Source organism: Schistocerca gregaria, chromosome 1, assembly GCF_023897955.1.
Source record: "Schistocerca gregaria isolate iqSchGreg1 chromosome 1, iqSchGreg1.2, whole genome shotgun sequence".
In the NCBI taxonomy this organism is placed as follows: Eukaryota; Metazoa; Arthropoda; class Insecta; order Orthoptera; family Acrididae; genus Schistocerca; species Schistocerca gregaria.
Window position 1 is genome coordinate 163,769,195 of NC_064920.1, and position 23,210 is coordinate 163,792,404.

The window sequence follows — 23,210 nt, forward strand, 5'->3', positions numbered from 1 at the left end:
GCACCCCATACCATCACGGCAGGTGATACGTCAGTATGGCGATGACGAATACACGCATACAATGTGCGTTCACTGCGATGTCGCCAAACAAGGATGCGACCATCATGATGCTGTAAACAGAATCTGGATTCATCCGAAAAAATGACGTTTTCCCATTCGTGCACCCAGCTTCGTCGTGGAGTACACCATCGCAGGCGCTCCTGTCTGTGATGCAGCGTCAAGGGTAACCGCAGCTATAGTCTCCGAGCTGATAGTCCATGCTGCTGCAAACGTCATCGAACTGATCATGCAGATGTTTGTTGTCTTGCAAACGACCCCATCTGTTGAGTCAGGCAACGAGCCGTGGCTGCACGATCCGTTCAGCCATGCGGATAACATGCCTGTCATGTCGACCACTAGTGATACGAGGCCGTTGGGATCCAGCAAGGCGTTCCGTATTACCTTCCTGAACCCACAGATTCCATATTCTGCTAACAGTCATTGGAATTTCGACCAATGCGAGCTGCAATGTCGCGATACTATAAACCGCAATCACGATAGGCTACAATCCGGTCTTTATCAAAGTCGGAAACGTGATGGCTTGCATTTCTCCTCCTTACACGGGGCATCACAACAACGTTTCACCAGGCAACGCCGGTAAACTTGTGTTTGTCTATGAGAAATCGGTTGGAAACTTTCCTCATGTCAGCACGTTGTAGGTGTCGCCACTGGCGCCAACCTTGTGTGAATGGTCTGAAAAGCTAATCATTTGCATATGACAGCATCTTCTTCCTGTCGGTTAAATTTCGCGTCTGTTGCACGTCATCTTCGTGGTCTAGCAGTTTTAATGGGCAGTAGTGTATCTGCCGAAACACTAGAGGAAGCGCGCCTGACTATTCTGTGTGCCCACACACCGTGGAACAGGTTTGGGATTGCTCCTGAGACACTGATAGTTTGCTGGCCATAACATTTACGCTGGCAGTACTTCGTCCCTGTACTACAAAACCTGCGGATTGCAGTGTGTTGAGTTACTATATACCAAACAGAGGCCACTGAGTCGAGAGCCATCGCTCAAGCCTGTGGCGAGGTCAAAGTCTGTTACTGTGTGGCTGACATGCTGTGTCGCTCCTCACCTTACGTGACACGCCTTCTTGTTGCAGACGGGCGCTGCAAGTTCGGGCTGGCGGAGTACGAGCTGGGCGAGCGCTGGTTCCCGCGGCTGGAGTCGCAGGGCACCGTCTTCTGCGTCACCTGCGGCTGCTACGAGGTGAGTGGCTGCGCTTGTGGTCCGTGCTACACGACGCACCCGACAAGGTGTACCCTCTGCTGCAGCGCCCCTAGCTTACATGTTTGGGACTGCGGATCGGTTCACGTCGTCAGATTACTAGCGGAATACTCATGACCCGTAAACTCGAATGGCAAGGTTAATTCATTGTTTAATCCTTTAGAATTCTGCGAGAGGTCGAGTTTATTTATGAAGTACTAGGGGCGTTCATTAACTATTGAAACATTTTTTCCCTCTGGAAGTGGGTTGGCCTGACTCCTTACTATTTCCCACTCTTTTGGCGTGAAAATCCTGTTTTTCAACATAATCTCCGTTCGAGGCGACGACCTTACGTCCCCTCACTGGGCAGGTCTATATGACAGCGTGGTACAGTTCTACTGATCGTTGTCGGAACCAACGTCGTTCTGCACCAATATCCTCATGTCCATTATAATTATCCGGGCTGTTATGCCGTGGTCGTTGATGAATTCTGTGTCAATTCCCAACGTTTTGTCCCCGTCTGCGGAGGACATCTTCACGGGGGTCTGTAGCTCGATGGAAGGTCCATCACATCCACTGGCTCGCTACTCAAGTAGGATAGTGTGAAGTCAGGAGCGCCGTGGTCCTGTAGTTGGCGTGAGCAGCTGCGGAACGAGAGGTCCTTGGTTCAAATCTTTCATCGGGTGAAAAGTTTACTTTCTTTATTTTCGCAGAGTTATGATCTGTCCGTTCGTTCATTGACGTCTCTGTTCATTGTAATAAGTTTAGTGGCTGTGTTTTGCGACCGCACCGCAAAACCGTGCGATTAGCAGACGAAAGGACGTGCCTCTCCAATGGGAACAAAAAGCATTTGATCGCAAGGTCATAGGTCAACCGATTCTTCCACAGGAAAACACGTCTGATCTATACGACACTGGTGACGGCATGTGCGTCACATGACAGGAGTATGTTGTCGACTCACCTAACTTGTAGACTTGGCGAATGGGTAAAAAGATTCTTTTACCTTGCCCAATTTAAGTTTTCTTGTGGATGTGATAATCACTCCCAAAAAAGTGATGAAAACGTAAGAGTTTGTCACGTAAACTGCAACAAATGAATGCAACAGTTTCATAGTCGCACAGTTTTCCCTGTGCTCTGTCAAAACATATGTTTTTAATTTTTTCAAATTTTTCCGTGTGTAGACCGTCAAATCCTGCATATGTCCAAGCAAATCTGAACATGTCCTGGAATTTTGGAGAGCGAAGTTGATTATGTGCGAATGCTTGAACTTTGATAATTGTCTGAAAATAAAAAATTAAACTTTTCACTCGAGGGCAGACTTGAACCAAGGACCTCTCGTTCCGCAGCTGCTCACGCTAACTACGGGAGCACGGCGCTCCTGAGCTCACACTTTCTTTGATGTTGCCTATCTTGCTCATGGCTTACTCAGTTTGTATATTCTGCTTATTTTTTTCATAGTTCCACACAACTTCTTCCTGTTTTCTCGATTGATCAGTGTTCAGTTTTTGAAGGCCTATCCACTGTGACAACTTAAAACTAAATCTGAGCGGGGTGCGATGGGGAGGTTCCCTTGTAAGGTATTAGTTCTTAGGTAGAGCTCACTGGCAGTGTAAGCCGTTTGAGGATCGAGTTCCATGTGAAAATGCTTTTGTATGGATCTTGGAGGGATCATAGTGAAAACTGTTTGAACTGAAAATGTGAAACCTTCAAATACCTGATGAAACGAATTTAATGTAAACGATGTATCACAAAGTGTAAAACGTAACAAGTGGAAGGTATAGGAAATTGGCATTTTCAACACAATAGTGAGAAACCGATTCTTTGGGTTTTCCTAATTTCTCTAAAGTTTGTGGCTGGGAAGAAGGCATTTCGACGTGTACACAAATTTAAAGTAATTATGTTTGCCAGCCATTCAGTCTGAATACATGTGTTTGACACATAATACGATTCTTGGTGGAACGCATATTACTTATTTCATCCATATTCGCTTATAAAACCATCGAGAAGACTGAAGGAAAGAAATATCACGATCGACAGCAGTTTTACCGTCACTGAAGATCAGGAGCACTCCCGAAATGGTTAAGAAGTGATCTTCAACGAACTATTACAGGGAGTACAGTTTATCAGATACGCACATTGCCGTAAATGCGGTCTGAAGAAAGCGTATGAATTCGATTTGCTCCGGAATAGCTCACTACTGCGCCCCACGAAATACGGGATGATTTATGAGAGGTGACATTTCGAAGAATTACAAACTTTGGCAGTTGACCACACGCAGAAGAGTATAAACGACAATCTATACAAGGCACATCTCACTCGTATTTCGCCGAGGAAAAATTTCAGGACTCCAACTTCACGACGAAGTATCATGTCAACAACTTTTTGAGGCGGGAAATGTCCACAGTTTGTCGTATTTTTGCCTCGAGGGTACACTGTCAAGTCTTACGTCTACTGCGAGGTGTTACAAAACTGCGTCGGCCTGTTCAAAACAAACAGCGAATGTGTTTACTACACGAGAACGCTCGTTCTGCGCGGCATACAGCAACCGTTGACGGCGCCCTTGCGGCAAGTTGTGACTCGTTCATCGCACAGATCATGCCAGGTCTTGCAAAAAGCGACTTTCGCTTTTTTCCCAGAGCTTAAGAAATACGCCTACGGGGAAAATACATTTCCGGACGAGGAAAAGAATCCAGAGACAGTGATAAAGCTGCTGAGAGAGTAACCAGAATGTTTCTACGACGTCGAAATAAAGCAAGTCCGCTGATACACAAACTGTACATCGGTGGTATTAATGTGCTAAAATAAATGGAACTATTTTCAGTATATACCGGATGATTCAGAACTGACAGAATCAATAACGCGAAATGTTTTACCAGTTACAAAATGCACAGAAATTGAAGTGGATGCTGATGGAGACATCAATAGATTTTGTCTTGTACACAGATTTAAAGTAATTATGCTTGCCAAGCTTTTCAGTTTAAAAAAATCAGTCTGAAGACGTGCTTCCCGCAGCTGTTGCCACTCGCCATGTATACACATGTTTTACCTGGTACGCGCAAAAACAGGACCCCAAGCCAATATCGCGTCAAAATTTCAGCGCTGGCCATTCAGATTCAATACAAGTCCATCTCATCGGTAAATTGAATATGACTGGGCCTACAGTCTGTTCATTCCGAAAACGGAGACTACTTTCTTTTTTTTAATACAGATATCACAAAACCAGGGTAAGATATCGTGTTAAAACTTTCTTCTAGCTTACCTGCACGTGGTATATCATCACAAGTTTGATGCACAGTATTTAATTACTCACCTCTATCAGAAACGGGCATGCTTTTTAATAACCGGAAGGGCGCCTCAGAAATGTTGCTACACCGCACAACGTCCAAATTTCGATTATCACGTCTACGACACAGCGCTCTTTCAGCGCTCTTAGTATCTAGGGTCCGCAGACGATAATACAACAGTAGTTCTGTACTGCCTAAGTATGAATAACTTAATACTGAAAATTTCATTGTACAGATGAGTACGATTTTCATTTGTTGGACACGCAGCGCGTGTATTAAACAGTAAATTGTACCTTGCAAGATCCCCTCGCTTCTAAACTGATACTGTCATTACTCAGCTTAGCCGCGAGTTCGTAGAGGGTGGAATATGTGACGTACAGTATGACTGGTCAGCATTTCCACCCGGAATTTGCGAGTGTAAGTCGGACCTTCCTTGATCCGCCTTGGTGGGTCGTGTCGTTGGATTTCCTCCTACCTCTCGTAAATATCGTCCCGTGCACATTCTTCATTGGCGCATTGGATGTCTCTGTCGGTGGAAGCTAATTATCTGAAATTGCTGTCGATCAACTTTAGGGTATCTATTTACTCGAAATTCAGAATGCCGTAATACCACTTTTATTCCTATTAGATCAATAATGAAACACTCATGTCACAAACTACTCGTAACCATCGAACAAGACAAGGAGAGCTCTTAACGCCGACTTTGGCGCGCAGTCCGTATCTCTTACTAGTTTCGTCACAGTTCGTGTATTTCCGATCAAGTTCGTACTTACTAAGATACGCATTTGTTAATGGACGGGTGTGAATTTTAACGAGGCAATATTATGACAAACAGCTTTAAACATCCAGAGGCTCCTCCTAGTATTCATGTTGTCATAAATGACTGTAATTATTAAATATAAATAAACAAAATCGGTGGCTTTGGCACCAAGATGGCGGTACTTCCCGTCATGTATATTTCCCAGGCTAAAGCCGTCGGCACACGGACTGTGCTGTCGAACTTTAGCGTTGAGCGTGCCAAGCTCAACGTGCTGCTCAACGCTCAGGAACGATGCGACTTGTGCACACGGCACGTGGGCCCCAACGTGGTGTACGCGATCGCAGCGCACTCCAGCGGCAGTTTGAGGGATGCTTCTAGTTTGTAAATCACACTGTTTACTCAACGGGCGCGCGTAAAATTCCCACGTTAGCTCTGTTAAAACGCACATTTCCTCCATCATCTACGAAAAGGAAAGTACCATGTCCAATCAATAAGGACACAGGTTTATAAAAGTTCCATCACAAACAGTGCGGTACAAATTTGGAATACTTCTCCGCATAAGATAAACATTATTTCATCATTCCCACATTTTAGTAAAACCCCAAGGTCAGTTTTACTTGATCACTGTTCCTACCCAGTAGCAGAATCTTTGCACCATGTGAATTACGAAGCGTAAAAGAAAAAGGAGCAAAATATCTTTATACAAGTAGCGCAGGCTGTCCTGTAGTCGAACAAAGTCATCCCTCAAAAAAAGGTGAACTTATATTTACATAACATCAAATATTATAGCATATACTTATATTAAACTAATCGTAAAGTATCAGAACTAAATAAAAACGCGAATGTTAGAAAAAAATTTTGGGAGTGTTAAGGCGCGAACCACCGCCCCAACAAAAACTCATTATTTGCCAGAGACACTACTCATTACACTAAACCAACAACAGCCTGTTCTCTCGAAAATATTGCGCTACCAGTTGCTGAAAACGTTAATGCGTTTTGTGTAGTTCTTCAGTGTGTCGCTGCCTTCAAATAGCCTACTCTCATAATACGCTCGTTACAATAATTCTTTTGACACGAATATGATGTTTCTCATTATTTTATTGGAACGAATCACACAACTAGCAACGGGTTTACTAGTGATTCTCAATTTTCTGGTGCTTGGAAACGGCATATATACATATAGGCTTGAAATGAATGCCAATATGGCGCCTCACAACTCTGTACTGAAGGGAGACGGCGGACGTGTGACGTAGGTGGCGTTGTGCCATCTCATTGGTCAACGCTCAGACGCACGCTCAGTACTCTCGAACGTGCTATTCCACGCTATGACGTCAGAAACTGGGCACGCTCAACGCTCAACGTTCGGATGCACGGCCCGTGTGTCAATGGCTTAACGCTTGTTGCTACGTTCCAGCGCCGGGCCCCACCCCACTACGCGCGACATTTGGTCGCTTGGTCACCTAGCCAGCCAGCGTGGGAAATGCTCTCCGACTCATGGCCGGCTACGGACTACAGCACGTCCTAACTATCGCGAATACATCAATAAGAGACAATAATTTATTAAAACTGGTAAAAATGTCTTCTTCACGTAAGAGGCACCTTACAACCTCTCTATCTTCAGGTCAAGCGTTACAATCAATTTTCAGTTTATGCACCCATAACAAAACTGAATTGTAGCATACTTCTCGCCAGCCAGGATTTCTGTATTGAATCTGTGGAGAAAATTGGGATAGCGTCCATGTCCCGTCAGAATGCGGGAGGAATAAGGTTACTCATTTTCGCACGTTTCCTAACCATCTGGTAGAACATTGTACACGAGTGCCAGACATTCCAGCATTCGGAATTGTTCGTGAGCTTGCTGCAGCGTCGCTTACATGCTGGCGCGAGGTTCAGTGGAGCGGGAGCCGGTGACAGACATCGTGGCGCAGTGGGTTCCCGCTGTGTGCACTCGACACTCGAGTGCCCGGCGCGTGACAGTGCTATGACGAAGGAGCAGGCCGTTCTACGAATAGTATCAAGCGGGAAATACACTGGTCAGCTAGGACATCATGGCTACCGACTTACTAGCGGTATAAACCCGTCCAGACGATAGCAGCGTCATCTGTCGAGGGATGATTGCTAATCAGACACGTGCATGGTGCACGCAGTTTAATCAGTATCCTGTCCGCGTGTACAATGGGGAAGGCGCGCGATCTACACTATGTGATCAAAAGTATCCGGACACCCTCAACAACATACGTTCTTCATATTAGGTACGTTGTGCAGCCACCTACTGCCAGGTACTCCATATCAGCGAGCTCAGTAGCCATTAGACATCGTCAGAGAGCAGAATGGAGCGCTTCGCACAATTCACGGACTTCGAACGTGGTCAGGTGATTGGGTCTCACTTGTCATACGCCGAGATTCCCACACTGCTAAACATCCCTAGGTCCACTGTTTCGGATGTGATAGTGAAGTGGAAACGTGAAGGGACACGTGCAGCACAAAAGCCGACAGGCCAACCTCGTCTCTTGACTGACAGAGACCGCCGACAGTTGAAAAGGCTTGCAATGTGTAATAGGCAGACATCTATCCAGACAACCACACAGGAATTCCAAACTGCATCAGGATCCACTGCAAGTACTATGACAGGCGGGGAGATGAGAAAACATGGATTTCATGGTCGAGCGGCTGCACATAAGCCACAAATCACACTGGTAAGTGCCAAACAACGCCTCGCTTAGTGTAAGGAGCGTAAAGATTGGACGATTGAACAGTGGAAAAACGTTGTGTGGAGTGACGAATAATGGTATGTTCAAAATGTGTGTGAAATCTTATGGGACTTAACTGCTAAGGTCATCAGTCCCTAAGCTTGCACACTACTTAACCTAAATTATCCTAAGGACAAACACACACACCCATGCCCGAGGGAGAACTCGAACCTCCGCCGGGACCAGCCGCCCAGCACATGACTGCAGCGCCTCAGACCGCTCGGCTATTCCCGCGCGGCGAATAATGGTACATAAGGTGGCGATCCGATGGCAGAATGTGGGTATAGTGAATGCCCAGTGAACGTCAGCTGCCAGTGTGTGTAGCACCAACAGTAAAATTTGGAAGCGATGCTGTTATCATGTGGTCGTGTTTTTCATGGAGGGGGCTTGCACCACTTGTTCTGTTCGTGGCACTTTCACAGCACAGTCCTACACTGATGTTTTAAGCACCTTCTCGTTTCCCACTGTTGAAGAGAATTCGGGAATGGCGATTGCATACCTCAACACCCTCGAACACTTGCTCATAATGCACGGTCCGTGGCGGAGTGGTTAAACGACAATAAGATCCCTGTAATGGACTGACCTGCACAGACTCCTGACCTGAATCCTATAAACACCTTTGGGAAGTTTTGGAACGCCGACTTCGTGCCAGGCCTCACAGACCGACATCGATGCCTTTCCTCAGTGCAGCACTCTGTGAAGAATGGGCTGTCATTCCCCAAGAAACCGTCCAGCACCTGATTGAACGTATGCCTGCGAGAGTTGAAGCTGTCATCAAGGCTAAGGGTGGGCCAACACCATATTGAATTCTAGCATTACCGATGGAGGGCGCCACGAACTTTTAAGTCATTTTCAGCCAGGTTGTCAGGATACTTTTGATCACGTACTGTATCTGAATCTGACCGAGGTTAGATTGTGATGGCTCGGAGACTGGGCACGAGCATTTCGGGAAGTGCACTGCTTGCTGGGTGTTCGACGGGTGCTGTCTTCAACACCTGGTGAAATCTAGATGAAATCACACCCAGACGTCATGGTGTTGGGCGGGCATCCCTAATTACAGATGTCGGACGTGAAACAGGACAGGGTCGAACCGTGGCGGGACTAAAATCAGCCTTTGATGCTGGGCGGATTACAACTGTGTCTAAATACACAGTGCACCCAACACTCCCAATGACAGGCCTAACATCCTATGCAGTGTTAGCACCATAACATCGGCAGCTACGACTGTGACCTTCGGTACTAGATGTTGGCACAGTGGCAGAGTGTTACATGGTCTGATGAATCCCATTACTATCTTGTTCATGCCGAAGGGAGGGCGCGAATCCGTCGTCTTCCAGGGGAACAGCTCCTTGACAGCTGTAATCCAGGACGGAGGCAAGCTGGTGGCGGCTACGTTATACTCTGAGGAACATTCACGTGGGCACCCATGGTCCCAGTGGAGCTTGTACAAGGCATCATGACGGCCAAAGAGTATGGTACACTCTTTGCAAACCACGCACGCTTCTTCATGACGACCATGTTTCCCGACGGCAGGGACGTTTTTGGGCAGAATAATGAGCCATCTCACGAAGCCAGGAGTCTGATGGAGTGTTCGATGAACACAGGGATGAGTTTCAATTGATTTGCTGCGCCCCCCCCCCCCTCAACCCGATAGAAAGAACCTGGGAAGTGATTGAACGTGGCGTCAGAGCTCATCGCCCCGTCCCCGGGCTTTACGGGAATCAGGTGACTTGTGTGTGTAGATGTGGTGCCAACTGCCTCCAGCTACCTACCAATGCCTCATTGCTTCCATGCCAGAATGTGCCGCCGCTATAATCCGCGGTAAAGTTGGACATACCGGCTATTAGGTAGGTGGTCAAAGCTTTTTGGCTGATCAGGGTACATTCTACTGGATACACCCGGAGTAATTTCAACCTACTGGTTGTCAACTTTTATTAGGAATTTGTGCCATTTAAGGTCAGATGAACGAGGTGCGCAGCCCAGTGATTCCGGATTTTCCTGAAATTCTCGTTCTTCACTTTTACAGCCATTTGTAATGGGAGTGTCTAAGTTTGTTTTCATATCTCCTATAGATGAATAGTGGCGTGATAAAATTGCAGAAACTTACGTGTTTAATGTCTGTAATAATGAGTTACATCACCAATCATTTTAATATTACAACAAACACCAAAACCTTTAAACCATATAGCAACAGACTCTATCTCATTAATTTTACGATGGTTCATGGTACGTATAATAAAAGACATGTTTGAAGACAGATAACATTTTCGAATAATCTTTATTCACCACAGCACTAGAACGCCCTTTTGCACGCATGGGGACGTAACTCGGGACTTAGAAATTTTCTGAGATAGGCAATCCATTGAAATATGGACTTTGGACTTTTGATGACGTCAGCCATTCACTGATGTGCAACGAGAACCAGGGTCTCAGACTCCTATAGATGAACAGTGGCGTGCTAAAATTGCAAAAACTTATGTGTTTCTTTCGCTCATCACTTTATTTAAGTTATCTCAATTCGATATAAAGCTAAAAAGCTCAATTACAGACGAAGGATCGTAAATATCGCAGATGTCACGTTGAAAAACAAATTAAAACGGAAAATGCCACATAAAATGAAGTTTAATAACGGAATTAGGAAAAGCATTCCCTCGAGTCCACCGAAAAAGTTCCGTTATTGATAATTAATTGAAGCCCTGAGCTGCCGACTGGTGTTGTTGATATACCTCGATGGGGACAGCTGAAAATGTGTGCCCCGACCGCCATGTAAGCAGGAAATCCCGGGTTCGAGTCCCGCTCGGGGCAAACATTTTCAGCTGTCCCCATCGAGGTATATCAACAACACCTGTCGGCAGCTGAGGGTCTCAATTAATCTTTACTTATTCTAGAGAATCTGCACGGTCTTCAATGGTATCTGTCCTTTCGAATATATATATATATATATATTCCTGGAAATGGAAAAAAGAACACATTGACACCGGTGTGTCAGACCCACCATACTTGCTCCGGACACTGCGAGAGGGCTGTACAAGCAATCTTCACACGCACGGCACGGCGGACACAGCAGGAACCGCGGTGTTGCCCGTCGAATGGCGCTAGCTGCGCAGCATTTGTGCACCGCCGCCGTCAGTGTCAGTCAGTTTGCCGTGGCATACGGAGCTCCATCGCAGTCTTTAACACTGGTAGCATGCCGCGAGAGCGTGGACGTGAACCGTATGTGCAGTTGACGGACTTTGAGCGAGGGCGTATAGTGGGCATGCGGGAGGCCCGGTGGACGTACCGCCGAATTGCTCAACACGTGGGGCGTGAGGTCTCCACAGTACATCGATGTTGTCGCCAGTGGTCGGCGGAAGGTGCACGTGCCCGTCGACCTGGGACCGGACCGCAGCGACGCACGGATGCACGCCAAGACCGTAGGATCCTACGCAGTGCCGTAGTGGACCGCGCCGCCACTTCCCAGCAAATTAGGGACACTGTTGCTCCTGGGGTATCGGCGAGGACCATTCGCAACCGTCTCCATGAAGCTGGGCTACGGTCCCGCACACCGTTAGGCCGTCTTCCGCTCACGCCCCAACATCGTGCAGCCCGCCTCCAGTGGTGTCGCGACAGGCGTGAATGGAGGGACGAATGGAGACGTGTCGTCTTCAGCGATGAGAGTCGCTTCTTCCTTGGTGCCAATGATAGTCGTATGCGTGTTTGGCGCCGTGCAGGTGAGCGCCACAATCAGGACTGCATACGACCGAGGCACACAGGGCCAACACCCGGCATCATGGTGTGGGGAGCGATCTCCAAACTGGCCGTACACCTCTGGTGATCGTCGAGGGGACACTGAATAGTGCACGGTACATCCAAACCGTCATCGAACCCATCGTTCTACCATTCCTACACCGGCAAGGGAACTTGCTGTTCCAACAGGACAATGCACGTCCGCATGTATCCCGTGCCACCCAACGTGCTCTAGAAGGTGTAAGTCAACTACCCTGGCCAGCAAGATCTCCGGATCTGTCCACCATTGAGCATGTTTGGGACTGGATGAAGCGTCGTCTCATGCGGTCTGCACGTCCAGCACGAACGCTGGTCCAACTGAGGCGCCAGGTGGAAATGGCATGGCAAGCCGTTCCACAGGACTACATCCAGCATCTCTACGATCGTCTCCATGGGAGAATAGCAGCCTGCATTGCTGCGAAAGGTGGATATACACTGTACTAGTGCCGACATTGTGGATGCTCTGTTGCCTGTGTCTATGTGCCTGTGGTTCTGTCAGTGTGATCATGTGATGTATGTGACCCCAGGAATGTGTCAATAAAGTTTCCCCTTCCTGGGACAATGAATTCACGGTGTTCTGATTTCAATTTTCAGGAGTGTATATATATATATATATATATATATATATATATATATATATATATATATATATATATATATATAGGTCAATAATTGTTTGTTATTGACCAGGCGAGCTGCCCATCTTGTTTCAGCTGTTTTGGGAATGATCAGCATTGTATTTTCATCTTTGCTTTTTTTTCTAGCTCAACAGTCACGAAATAATTTCATAAACTGAGTGTGATTATAGCGCAGAAATATTTTGCTTCTGGGCATTTGCTGAGTGAACGAAAAGTGTGGCTATTTTCTTATTCTACAGTGTTTGTAATCAAGAGGGTAAGAAAACGGCAAAGGTCAGAATGGTGTTATGACGAATTAATGTGCTCATTAAACATGTACATATCACATGTGCAGCTTCAGTTTAATCACACTTTGCCAGTTTCCTTTCCACTGCGAGTACGTCACCCTCAGTTATGAACTGTTGCACTCTAGCCACGAGTTAATCGCCGCCTGATTCCGAAGCAGCTGCAATAGTGGCGAGTATCAACGGAGCTTAAAGTGAGCACCTACCCCTTCTACTATGCACACGTTTTCCTGTGCTGCCACTGTCCCATATTCGTTACTATCGATCAGCCACCTGTACGGAATCTTGCCGAGTCATTGTTCCCACCCACCGTACATGAATGGAACGGGAAAAAGGGAGAGTGACAGTTGTACCAGAAGTACTCTCCACCACACACCACAATGTGGGTTGCAGAGTATACATAAAGGGCAGCGAAGAATCCAGCTCGTTAGCTGTGTCCTGGCACACGAGAGCCATAGCGCTCAGCCTAGCTGCACACTTCCCCCATTGCAACGAGCTGCTGTCTGAGCTTGAAGAGGGGGAGCAGCGAACGCGCTGCATTTAAATGGCAATGCCGGCACACTGCATACGACTTGGTTTCACATACCCCAGCAACAAAACAACTTTTCAGTATAGTTTAACTGTTGTTGCCATGTTGAAGACATAATTTTTCTGTGGTACGTTATGTCGGCATACGGACAGACGCGGACAATTTTACAGATTTTCGCACGCCAGTTGCCACGTAATCGTCAATTATGTAGTCTAATAATCGAAAACATGTGTAGGTGTGAATATTGTAGCACTGTTGTAAGCTCATTACGGAGATGTGCAAACTCTACCTGAAGAAAACAGTGTAGGCCTCTTGGACAATTTTAATGTAAAAGGATTTGTGTTTAAATGGTAATTATATTGTAGATCAGTCAGTTACATCTGCACACCCACGGGGATTGCTTTCAACTGAAATGGCAAACGGTCTCGAAAACAGTCCAAGAACAGGCAGATGTAGGATTGGCAGTGTCCTCAAACCCCATAGGAAACTATCCTTGTAATACTCTCAAGGCCACAATGAATACACCAGACCTCGCGTTTATTTAACGCCAGAGAGCTTAAGAAAGTAGACAATGTGTTTGTCAGAATTTGTCCGTTCTAATGCGGTTTTCATTTTAATTGCATCCCCATCAAATGAGAAATTAGTTGTTTCTCAGTATGCAGTGTCTTACTGTGGGCAGCGTGCAGTCAAGTCCACTTAAAATGCAAGGTGTGCAATCCATTATGAATGCTCTAATTTTCGTTCCTGCACTCCTTTTTTTCTTCGTAAGTTCAACAATATCCGGTTTTAAATTGAAAAATCGTTCCAGAAATACCCCCCGACTTAACCAACGTACTTTGCAGTATTGTATAGGGAATCTCCACTCTCTTCGCTCAATTCAAATGAAAACTCTTGCAACTGACACCGGAATAATGCGTGCTATTTCAGAAATTTTACTATTCGTACCAGCAATTTCTTCATGTGCTCTGAGCCTGCAAATTTAGCGCAAAGGTCTTCTTGATGTCGATTGTTGTAATTTCTTGCTCTTTCATTGTCAGCTAAAGGCTTTCATTCTTACTGCATGATATTCTATTTTCGTTTCATAGCAAATTTTCAGCACCCATGGAATATGTGACGGCATAATAGATATTGAGAATTCTAATTCCGGCCTTCTGTCATTCCCATTGTGACAATAGAGCACTATACTGCCTCTTTTTGTGGAAACAACCAGTGGACCTCTGAATGCCCTTTCATTTATTTATTTAATTATTTATTTTTCATTCCTCAATCTTCTGACCAGTTTGATGTGGTCTACCACGAATTTCCCTCCTGTGCCAACCTTTTCATCTCAGAGTAGCGACTGCAATGTACATTCTCAGTTACTTACTGGATGTGTTCCAGTCTCTCTCTTCCTCTACAGTTTTTTACCCTCTACAGCTCCCTCTAGTACCACTTAAATTGCTACCAGATGTCATATCAGATGTACTATCATCCTGCCCGTTCTTCTTGTCGGTGTTATCTACATATTCCTTTTGCGCTCCGATTCTGCAGAGAACCTCCTCTTTCCTTACGTTGTCAGCCCACATAATTTTGCACATTTGTCTGTAGCACCACATCTCAAACCCTTCGGTTCTTTTCTGTTCAGAGTTTCCCACAGTCGATGTTTCACTGCCCATACAATGCTGGGCTTCAAACGTACAGAATTTTCTTCTTCAAATTAAGATTTATTTTTTGATACTAGTAGACTTCTCCTGGCCAGGAAAACCATTTTTGCCAGTGCTAATTTACTTTTTTTGCCCTCTATGCACCGTCCCTCATGGGTTATTTTGCTGCCTAAATAGCTGATTTCCTTAAACTCGTGTGATCCGTGGTCCCCAACTCTGCTGTTAACTTTCTCGCTGTTCTCATTTCTGCTATTTTCGTCTTTCGTTGTTCTGTCAATGTTGTTGTTGTTGTGGTCTTCAGTCCTGAGACTGGTTTGATGCAGCTCTCCATGCTACTCTATCCTCTGCAAGCTGCTTCATCTCCCAGTACGTACTGAAGCCTACATCCTTCTGAATCTGCTTAGTGTATTCATCTCTTGGTCTCCCTCAATGATTTTTACCCTTCACGCTGCCCTCCAACACTAAATTGGTGATCCCTTGATGCCTCAGAACATGTCCTACCAACCGATCCCTTCTTCTAGTCATGTTGTGCCACAAACTTCTCTCCTCCCCAATCCTATTCAATACCTCCTCATCAGTTATATGATCTACCCATCCAATCTTCAGCATTCTTCTGTAGCACCACATTTCGAAAGCTTCTGTTCTCTTCTTGTCCAAACTATTTATCGTCCATGGTTCACTTCCATACATAGCTACACTCCATACAAATACTTTTAGAAACGACTTCATGACACTTAAATCAATACTCGATGTTAACAAATTTCTCTTCTTCAGAAACGCTTTCCTTGCCATTGCCAGTCTACATTTTATATCCTCTCTACTTCGACCATCATCAGTTATTTTGCTCCCCAAATAGCAAAACTCCTTTACTACTTCAAGTGTCTCATTCCCTAACCTAATACCGTCAGCATCACCCGAGTTAACTCGATTACATTCCATTATCCTCGTTTTGCTTTTGTTGATGTTCATCTTATATCCTCCTTTCAAGACACTGTCCATTCCGTTCAACAGTCTTTCAAGTCCGTTGCTGTCTCTGACAGAATTACAATATCATCGGCGAACATTATAAAAGTGGTTGGAATGGCTCTGAGCACTATGGGACTTAACATCCGAGGTCATCAGTCCCCTAGACTTAGAAATACTAATGCTAACTGAGGACATCACACACATCCACGCCCTAGACAGGATTCGAACCTGCGACCGTAGCACCAGCGCGGTTCCGGACTGAACCGCTTGGCCACAACGGCTGGCAGCGAACTTTACTCGTAGTTTTTATTTCTTCCTCATGGATTTTAATACCTATTCCGAATTTTTCTTTCATTTCCTTCACTGCTTGCTCAATATACAGATTGAATAACATCGGGGAGAGGCTACCACCCTGTCTCACTGCCTTCCCAACCACTGCTTCCCTTTCATGCTCCTCGACTCTTATAACTGCCGTCTGGATTCTGAACAAATTGTAAATAGCCTTTCGCTCCCTGTATTTTGTCCATGCCTTGAAAGAGAGTATTCGAGTCAACATTGTCAAAAGCTTTGTCTAAGTCTAGAAACGCTAGAAACGTAGGTTTGCCTTTTCTTAATCTAGCTTCTAAGATAAGTCGTAGGATCAGTATTGCCTCACGTGTTCCAATATTGCTACGGAATCCAAACTGATATTCCCCGAGGTCGGCTTCTACCAGTGTTTCCATTCGTCTGTAAAGAATTCACGTTAGTAATTTGCAGCCGCGGCTTCAATGTATGTTCTGTATACTCATCAGACTGGTTATTCCATTCGGCAGATCTTATTATTTTTCTATAAGTTTCACTGAGGATAGAAATTTTCATCAGCAAATCGTTTCACCATGAATTTCATCCTTCATACCACGGACAAAGAGTGAAGGGTAAACAACGGTGACAGCACGATTCTGCCGAACTGAAGAGAGTTGTCCCAAGGGAAAAATGCCACACCGCAGTACTAAGCAAAATGTGGCGCCTGTATCGAGTACTTAGGAGAAGGGTCGAGCAAAGCCTCAGCTCGCCCTGGGCCACACACTCGTCTCGCGAGCCGTCGGCACGATGTGGCTGCCCTCGTGTACATGTACCAGGTGTACCGGTGTGACATGAGCGTTTTCTTTTTGTGAAAATGAAACACTACTTTTGAATTGAAAAGTAAAAACATTTTATTCAAAGTACTGACCATTTCCTTCTATACATTTTGACCACCTATCTGGCACTTTGTGGACACCACGCCAATAGAAATGTTCGTCTTTTGAAGCAAACCAATCAGACACCCCATTTTCGACTTCTTCGCAGGAATTGAAGTGCTCCCATTGATGAGAACAAATGGTAATCGGAAGGGGCCAAGTCTGGTGAATACGGCGGGTGGGGTAGCAGCTCCCAGCCAAGTGTTTCGATTGTATCTTGAACCAGTTTTGCTTTGTGTGCAGGTATATTATCGTGTCAAAAAATTACTTTGCCATGTCTACTGGCCCATTCTGGTCTTTTATCGATCAATGCATAGTACAAATTGATCATTTGTTGTCTGTAGCGATTAATATTCATAGTTTCACCGAGTTTTAGAAGCTCATGATACACCACACCTTTCTGATCCCACCAAACACAGAGCATTGTCTTCTTGCTGAATCGATCTGGTTTTGCAGTCGATGTTGATGGTTGTCCCGGATTAACCCACGATTTTTCCCGTTTAGGATTCTTACAATAAATCCATTTTTCATCGGCAGTAACAATTCGATGCAAAATTGATTTTCTTTCATGTCTTTGAAGCAAAATTTGACAAATGGTTTTTCTGTTTTCAATCTGTCTTTTCATTCAATTCATGTGGCACCCATTTTCCACACTTTTGCATCTTTCACATAGCTTTCAAACGGTCAGAAATTGTTTGTTGTGCAACATTTAGCATTGCTGCCATTTGCTTCTGACTCTAAGTATCATCTTCATCCAATATTGCTTGCAATTCGGCGTCTTCGAACTTTTTTGGTGGTCTTCCACGTTCTTCATTTTTTACATCAAAATCATTATTTCTGAACCGTTGAAACCATCTTTTGCATGTTGCTTCTGATAGAGCATGATCACCATATTCCTCGACAAGCATTCGATGTGACTCTGCAGCACTTTGTTTCAAATTAAAACAAAAAATTAATGCTAGAATGAGATTTTTACTCTACAGCGGTGTGTGCGCTGATATGAAACTTTTTGGCAGATTAAAACTTTGTGCCAGACCGAGACTTTTTTGCATTTTGTCCGTTGTTGATCGTTGTGTTTGGTCATTGCGGACGTCACATGACACCCGTTCAAGTTCGTTTGTTGATCTTTCCTCGCATTTTTTTTTTGTTACAGAAGCCAAGAAGCTCTCTGACCGAACACGCTGAGCTACCGAGCCGGCGAGACCCGAGCTCGGGACCTTTACCTTTCGCGGGCAAGTCCTCTACCAATTGATCTACCCGAGCACGACTCACGCCCCGTCTTCACAGCTTTACTTCTGCCAGTACCTCGTCTCCTACCTTCCAGAAGCTCTCCTGCGAACCTTGCAGAACTAGAACTCATGAAAGAAAGGACATTGCGGAGAAATGGCTTCGCCACAGCCTGGGGGAGGTTTCCAGAATGACATTTTCACTCTGCAGCGGAGTGTCCGCTGATATGGAACTTTTTGGCAGGTTAAAACTGTGTGCCAGTCCGAGACTCGAACTCGGGACCTTTGCCTTTGACGGGTAAGTGCTCTACCAACTGAGCTACCCAAGCACGACCCACGCCCCCTCTTCACAGCTTTACTTCTGCCAATACCTCGTCTCCTACCTTCCAAACTGTACAGAAGCTCTCCAGCGAATCCCAAGTTCGAGTCTGGCACACAGTTTTAATCTGCCAAAAACTTTCTGGTACAAAATTCGACATTGTTAACACGATGAAAACATATGATGTTTTTTGTTCCATGACTTGATGTATACTAAATATCTTTGACATATGTCATACCAACCAAACAAACAAAAAAAAAATAAGGCTCGTTCACAACAAATGTTCCCTATCGACACATTAACGCTCATTTAATACCGGTACACCTGGTAAGTAACGGAAACAAAATGTAACCGCTGTCGAAGTCGTCTGTGTGCGAGATCGGAAACTTTCTTCCGCGCTGGCAGCGAGACGCGCGCTCTGAAGGATGTGGCGGGCAGGCGCCGGCCGACCTTGGCACAGAGCGCTCTATTGCGGCCAGCGCGTCGCGTCGCGACTGCGATCCGTCTGCCGCGCGGCGGGCAGTCCAATATAAGGCGCGCGATTTATCCGCGCCACACCCGCTCTCTCGCTGCAATAGCGCCGCAGCTGTTCGACAGCCGACATGCGGCATGCACTCACTTAACGGCGGCATCGACCCCGGCCACTGCCGCTCGTGCCGTCTTGCTCTGGATTCATTCGCAGGCTCACAGTGAGTTCGGGAGGATACCAGCGGTGTCTAAAGTAGTCTGTAACGGAACTGGGTGCTCTATCGTCTTAACTTAGACGTGAAAATATAATCTACCGGGTGATCAAAAAGTCAGTATAAATTTGAAAACTTGATAAACCATGGAATAATGTAGATAGAGAGGTAAAAATTGGCACACATGCTTGGAATGACATGGGGTTTTATTAGAACCAAAAAAAGTCAGACAAATGGCGCTGGACAGCAAAACGTCAGTGACTGCGCATGGCAATCGTGTATAAAAGGAGCTGTAATGAGAGACAGAATCCATCGCCGTCTTCCGTGTTTGTGCGTCGTGTCACCAGTTTTAAGTGTGGACTACCGTCAAGTGTGAACGGCTCCGTGTTTGCCTTTCTGTGTCACCTGTTTTCTTGCCCACCGTTCTGTAACCTATGTGTAATCTTTCTGTTTGTTCTCATCTTGTATCCTCTGGCTGAAGAGCAGCATAGAACGCTGCTGACAGCCTGTCTGTTGTACAGGTTTTAAAATTACAATAAAGAAAAAACAAAGAGACAGAATCAGATGCGTCAGCAGTCGCAGCATGTTGACGTTACCTGAAAAGGCACTTTTAGTGAAGCTGTATTATCGGAATGGGGAATGTGCTAGTTCAGCGTTACGATCCTATCGCCATAGGAAGGGGATTCGAACGGGTAAATGTCGGTTGACAAATGCAGCTGTGGCGAGAATGATTTCGAAGTTCGAAGCCAGTGGTTGTTTAGACGGTAGACCCCGTAGTGGCCGACGGAGAAGTCAGCACTCGTGCAGTCGCACGTAGCACCGGCATTCCATACACTACTGTTTGGTTGGCACTTATGCGTAACCTCCGATGCTATCCGTACAAAACTGTTACGTGGCGATTTAGTGAAGCGGAGGGCATTTGCGGTGTGGGCGTTTCAAAAGATGGCGGAAGATGACGATTGGTTGAGTAACGTGTTGTGGGCCGACGAAGCTCATTTCACGCTCCAAGGGTCTGTCAACGCCCATAGTTGCAAAATTTGGGCTACCGAAAATCCTAGAACTGTCGTGGAAACTCCATTGCAAGACGAGAAAGTCACGGTATGGGTTGGACTTACCACATCTACCGTTATCGGGCCTTTTTTCTCCGAGGAAATGTGTGATTCTGGTTTTGTAACTACTACCGTGACGAGTGAGAGGTACGCCGATATGTTACAGAATCGCATCATCCCTAGCCTGGCTGATAAACACTTGCAGGAACGTACGATGTTTATGCAGGATGGAGCTCCACCCCATATTGCTAGACGCGTGAAAGATCTCTTGCGCGCGGCGTTTGGTGATGATCGTGTGCTCAGACGCCACTTTCGTCATGCTTGGCCTCCCAGGTCTCCAGACCTCAGTCCGTGCGATTATTGGCTTTGGGGTTACCTGAAGTCGTAGGTGTATCGTGATCGACCGACATCTCTAGGGATACTGAAAGACAACATCCGACGCTAATGCCTCACCATAACTCTGTACTTGTTTTACAGTCCTGTTCACAACATTATTCCTCGACTATAGCTGTTGTTCAGGAATGATGGTGGACATATTGAGATTTTCCTGTAAAGAACATCATCTTTGCTTTGTCTTACTTTGTTATGATAATTATTGCTATTCTGACAGATGAAGCGCCATCTGTCGGACATTTTTTGAACTTTTGTATTTTTTTGGTTCTAATAATACCCCATGTCATTCCAAGCATGTGTGTCAATTTGTTCCTCTCTGTCTACGTTATTCCGTGATTTACTCAGTTTTCAGATTTATACTAACTTATTGGTCACCCGGTATATATATGAAAGGTATTGTCCTCACTGACTAACTCATCACAGCCAGCGCAAATCTGTAACGATAGAAACTTGAAATACGGAGAGGATTTTGATCTTACACTGTAGGCATCGTGCAAGAAGGGATTTTTCGAAATCTCATCCGTAGGGGATGAAATATTTATGAAAATGCAGGGTGTTTCAAAAAGAATATACGTATTACCAAGTATTATTTTGTCCAGACTATCGATGTCTGCGCCTCGGCTCGGCTATTGGAGAAACGAATACATAGTCTAGTTTATAATAATGGCCGCTAGATGTCAGTTGTATTCTGTTTTGTTTAGTAATCGTCATACGTTTAAAATGGCTACTCCGAAGCAGAAATCATTATGTGTTCTCAAGTTTGCGAAATGCAGTTCCGCGATTACAGTGCAAAGACGTTTCGGGTTGAGGTACCAAATTGATCCTCAGAAGGTGGCGGGGGGGGGGGGGGGGGATTCGCAGATGGTATCGACAGTTTCTAGATATAGGATGTGTGTGTAAAGGAAAGAGTCCTGGCCGCCCTCGTGTTCCTGAAGAAAATGTTGCACAAATTCAGACTGCTTTCCAACGTAGTCCTTCAAAATCGATTCGCCGTGCCAGTCGGGAGTTACAACTGCCTACAGCAACAATTTGGCGTGTTTTGAGACGTCAGTTGGTTATGAAGCCGTACAAGTTACAGCTGTTACAAGCTCCGCGTTCTGATGACAAACGCAGACGTGTGCCGCGCTTGGTAGCCGTGCGGTCCAGGGCGCCTTGTCACGGTTCACTCGGCTTCTCCAGTCGGAGGTTCGAGTCCTCCTCCGGTCGTGGATGTGTGTGTTGGCTTTAGCGTAAGTTAATTTAAGTTAGACTAAGTAATGTGTAAGCTTAGGGGCCAACGACCTCAGCAGTTTGGTCCCTTAGGACTTACCACAAATTTCCAATTTTCTGCAAACGTGTAGCATTTTGTATCGAGATTCTTGATGCTATTGACTATGATAATACTTGCGCACAACGCATCGTGTTCTGTGATGAAGCGACTTTGAATGATAGTGGTCAGGTAAACAAACACGATGTTCAAATTTGGAGCCTACAGAAGCCACATGCAGCCATTGAACATGTACGAGATTCTGCCAAAGTCGATGTGTTTTGTGCGATATCTCGATCATCTGTTTACGGCCCATTGTTCTTTGACGGAAACACGGTTAACGGTCGGCAGTATCTCGCTATGTTACAAAACTGGCTGTTTCCAAGGCTGCGCCAAGACAACTTCATTTTTCAAGAAGACAGGGCACCCCCCTCACTGGAGTCGCCAAGTGCGTGAATATCTGAATGAAACTCTACCGGACCCCTGGATTGGTTGTCAAGGGACTGGCGACTTAGCACGTCTCAGCTGCGCTCCAGGGTCACCGGATTTGACACCCTCTAATTTCTTCCTGTGGGTTTCGTTAAAGACAACATTTATGTACCACCACTCCCACAGTACCTGGAAGAGTTGAAGAACCGGACCCGTATGCCATAACACCAGTGACGAAGGACATGCTTGCCCGAGTATGGGAGGAATTTGAGTATCTGTGTGAAAGTGTCCGTGTCGCTGATGGAGGACATATTGAACATCCGTAATCTGAACTTGAGAGGTTCGTAAATACATGTGTATAGTTTCGTATTTGTCTGCCTTAAAGTTTAATAAATATATGCATTCGAAATACGTACATTCTTTTTGAAACACCCTGTATTTCATTAGGAAAGAAATTTTAAAGCTAAATCTATGAAAATTTGAATTTGATGTCTCGGTTGGAACTTAAAAAAAATACATTTCACTGTTTTTGGAAATTCACCCCTAATGGGGTGAAAGAGGACCAGACTGGTTCACTGACTCATCATCGCCTAGCCCAAACCGCTAAGGATAGAAACTTGAAATTTGGAGAAACTGTGGATCTTATACTGTAGGCATCGTTTCAGAAAGGAAACGAACGAGCAACAAACCAATGATACAATGATAGAGAGTAACGTATGTGTTGTCGTCCTTTGCTACCCAGAAGCAGTGATACTTTCGTTTTTGAGAGCAGAGTAGAATGTGTACACC

The 23,210-nt window shown here is 45.5% G+C and overlaps 1 protein-coding gene across 1 annotated transcript in view; it reads left to right on the forward strand.

The window, feature by feature from the left end:
• The window catches only part of LOC126284998 (chordin-like protein 1), a 527,874-nt gene that overhangs the window by 366,100 nt on the left and 138,564 nt on the right, over positions 1-23,210 (forward strand). Inside the window, exon 3 of the mRNA XM_049984295.1 lies at positions 1,140-1,246. Coding sequence (XP_049840252.1) covers positions 1,140-1,246 — 107 coding nt within the window. The remainder of the gene's footprint in view (positions 1-1,139; positions 1,247-23,210) is intronic.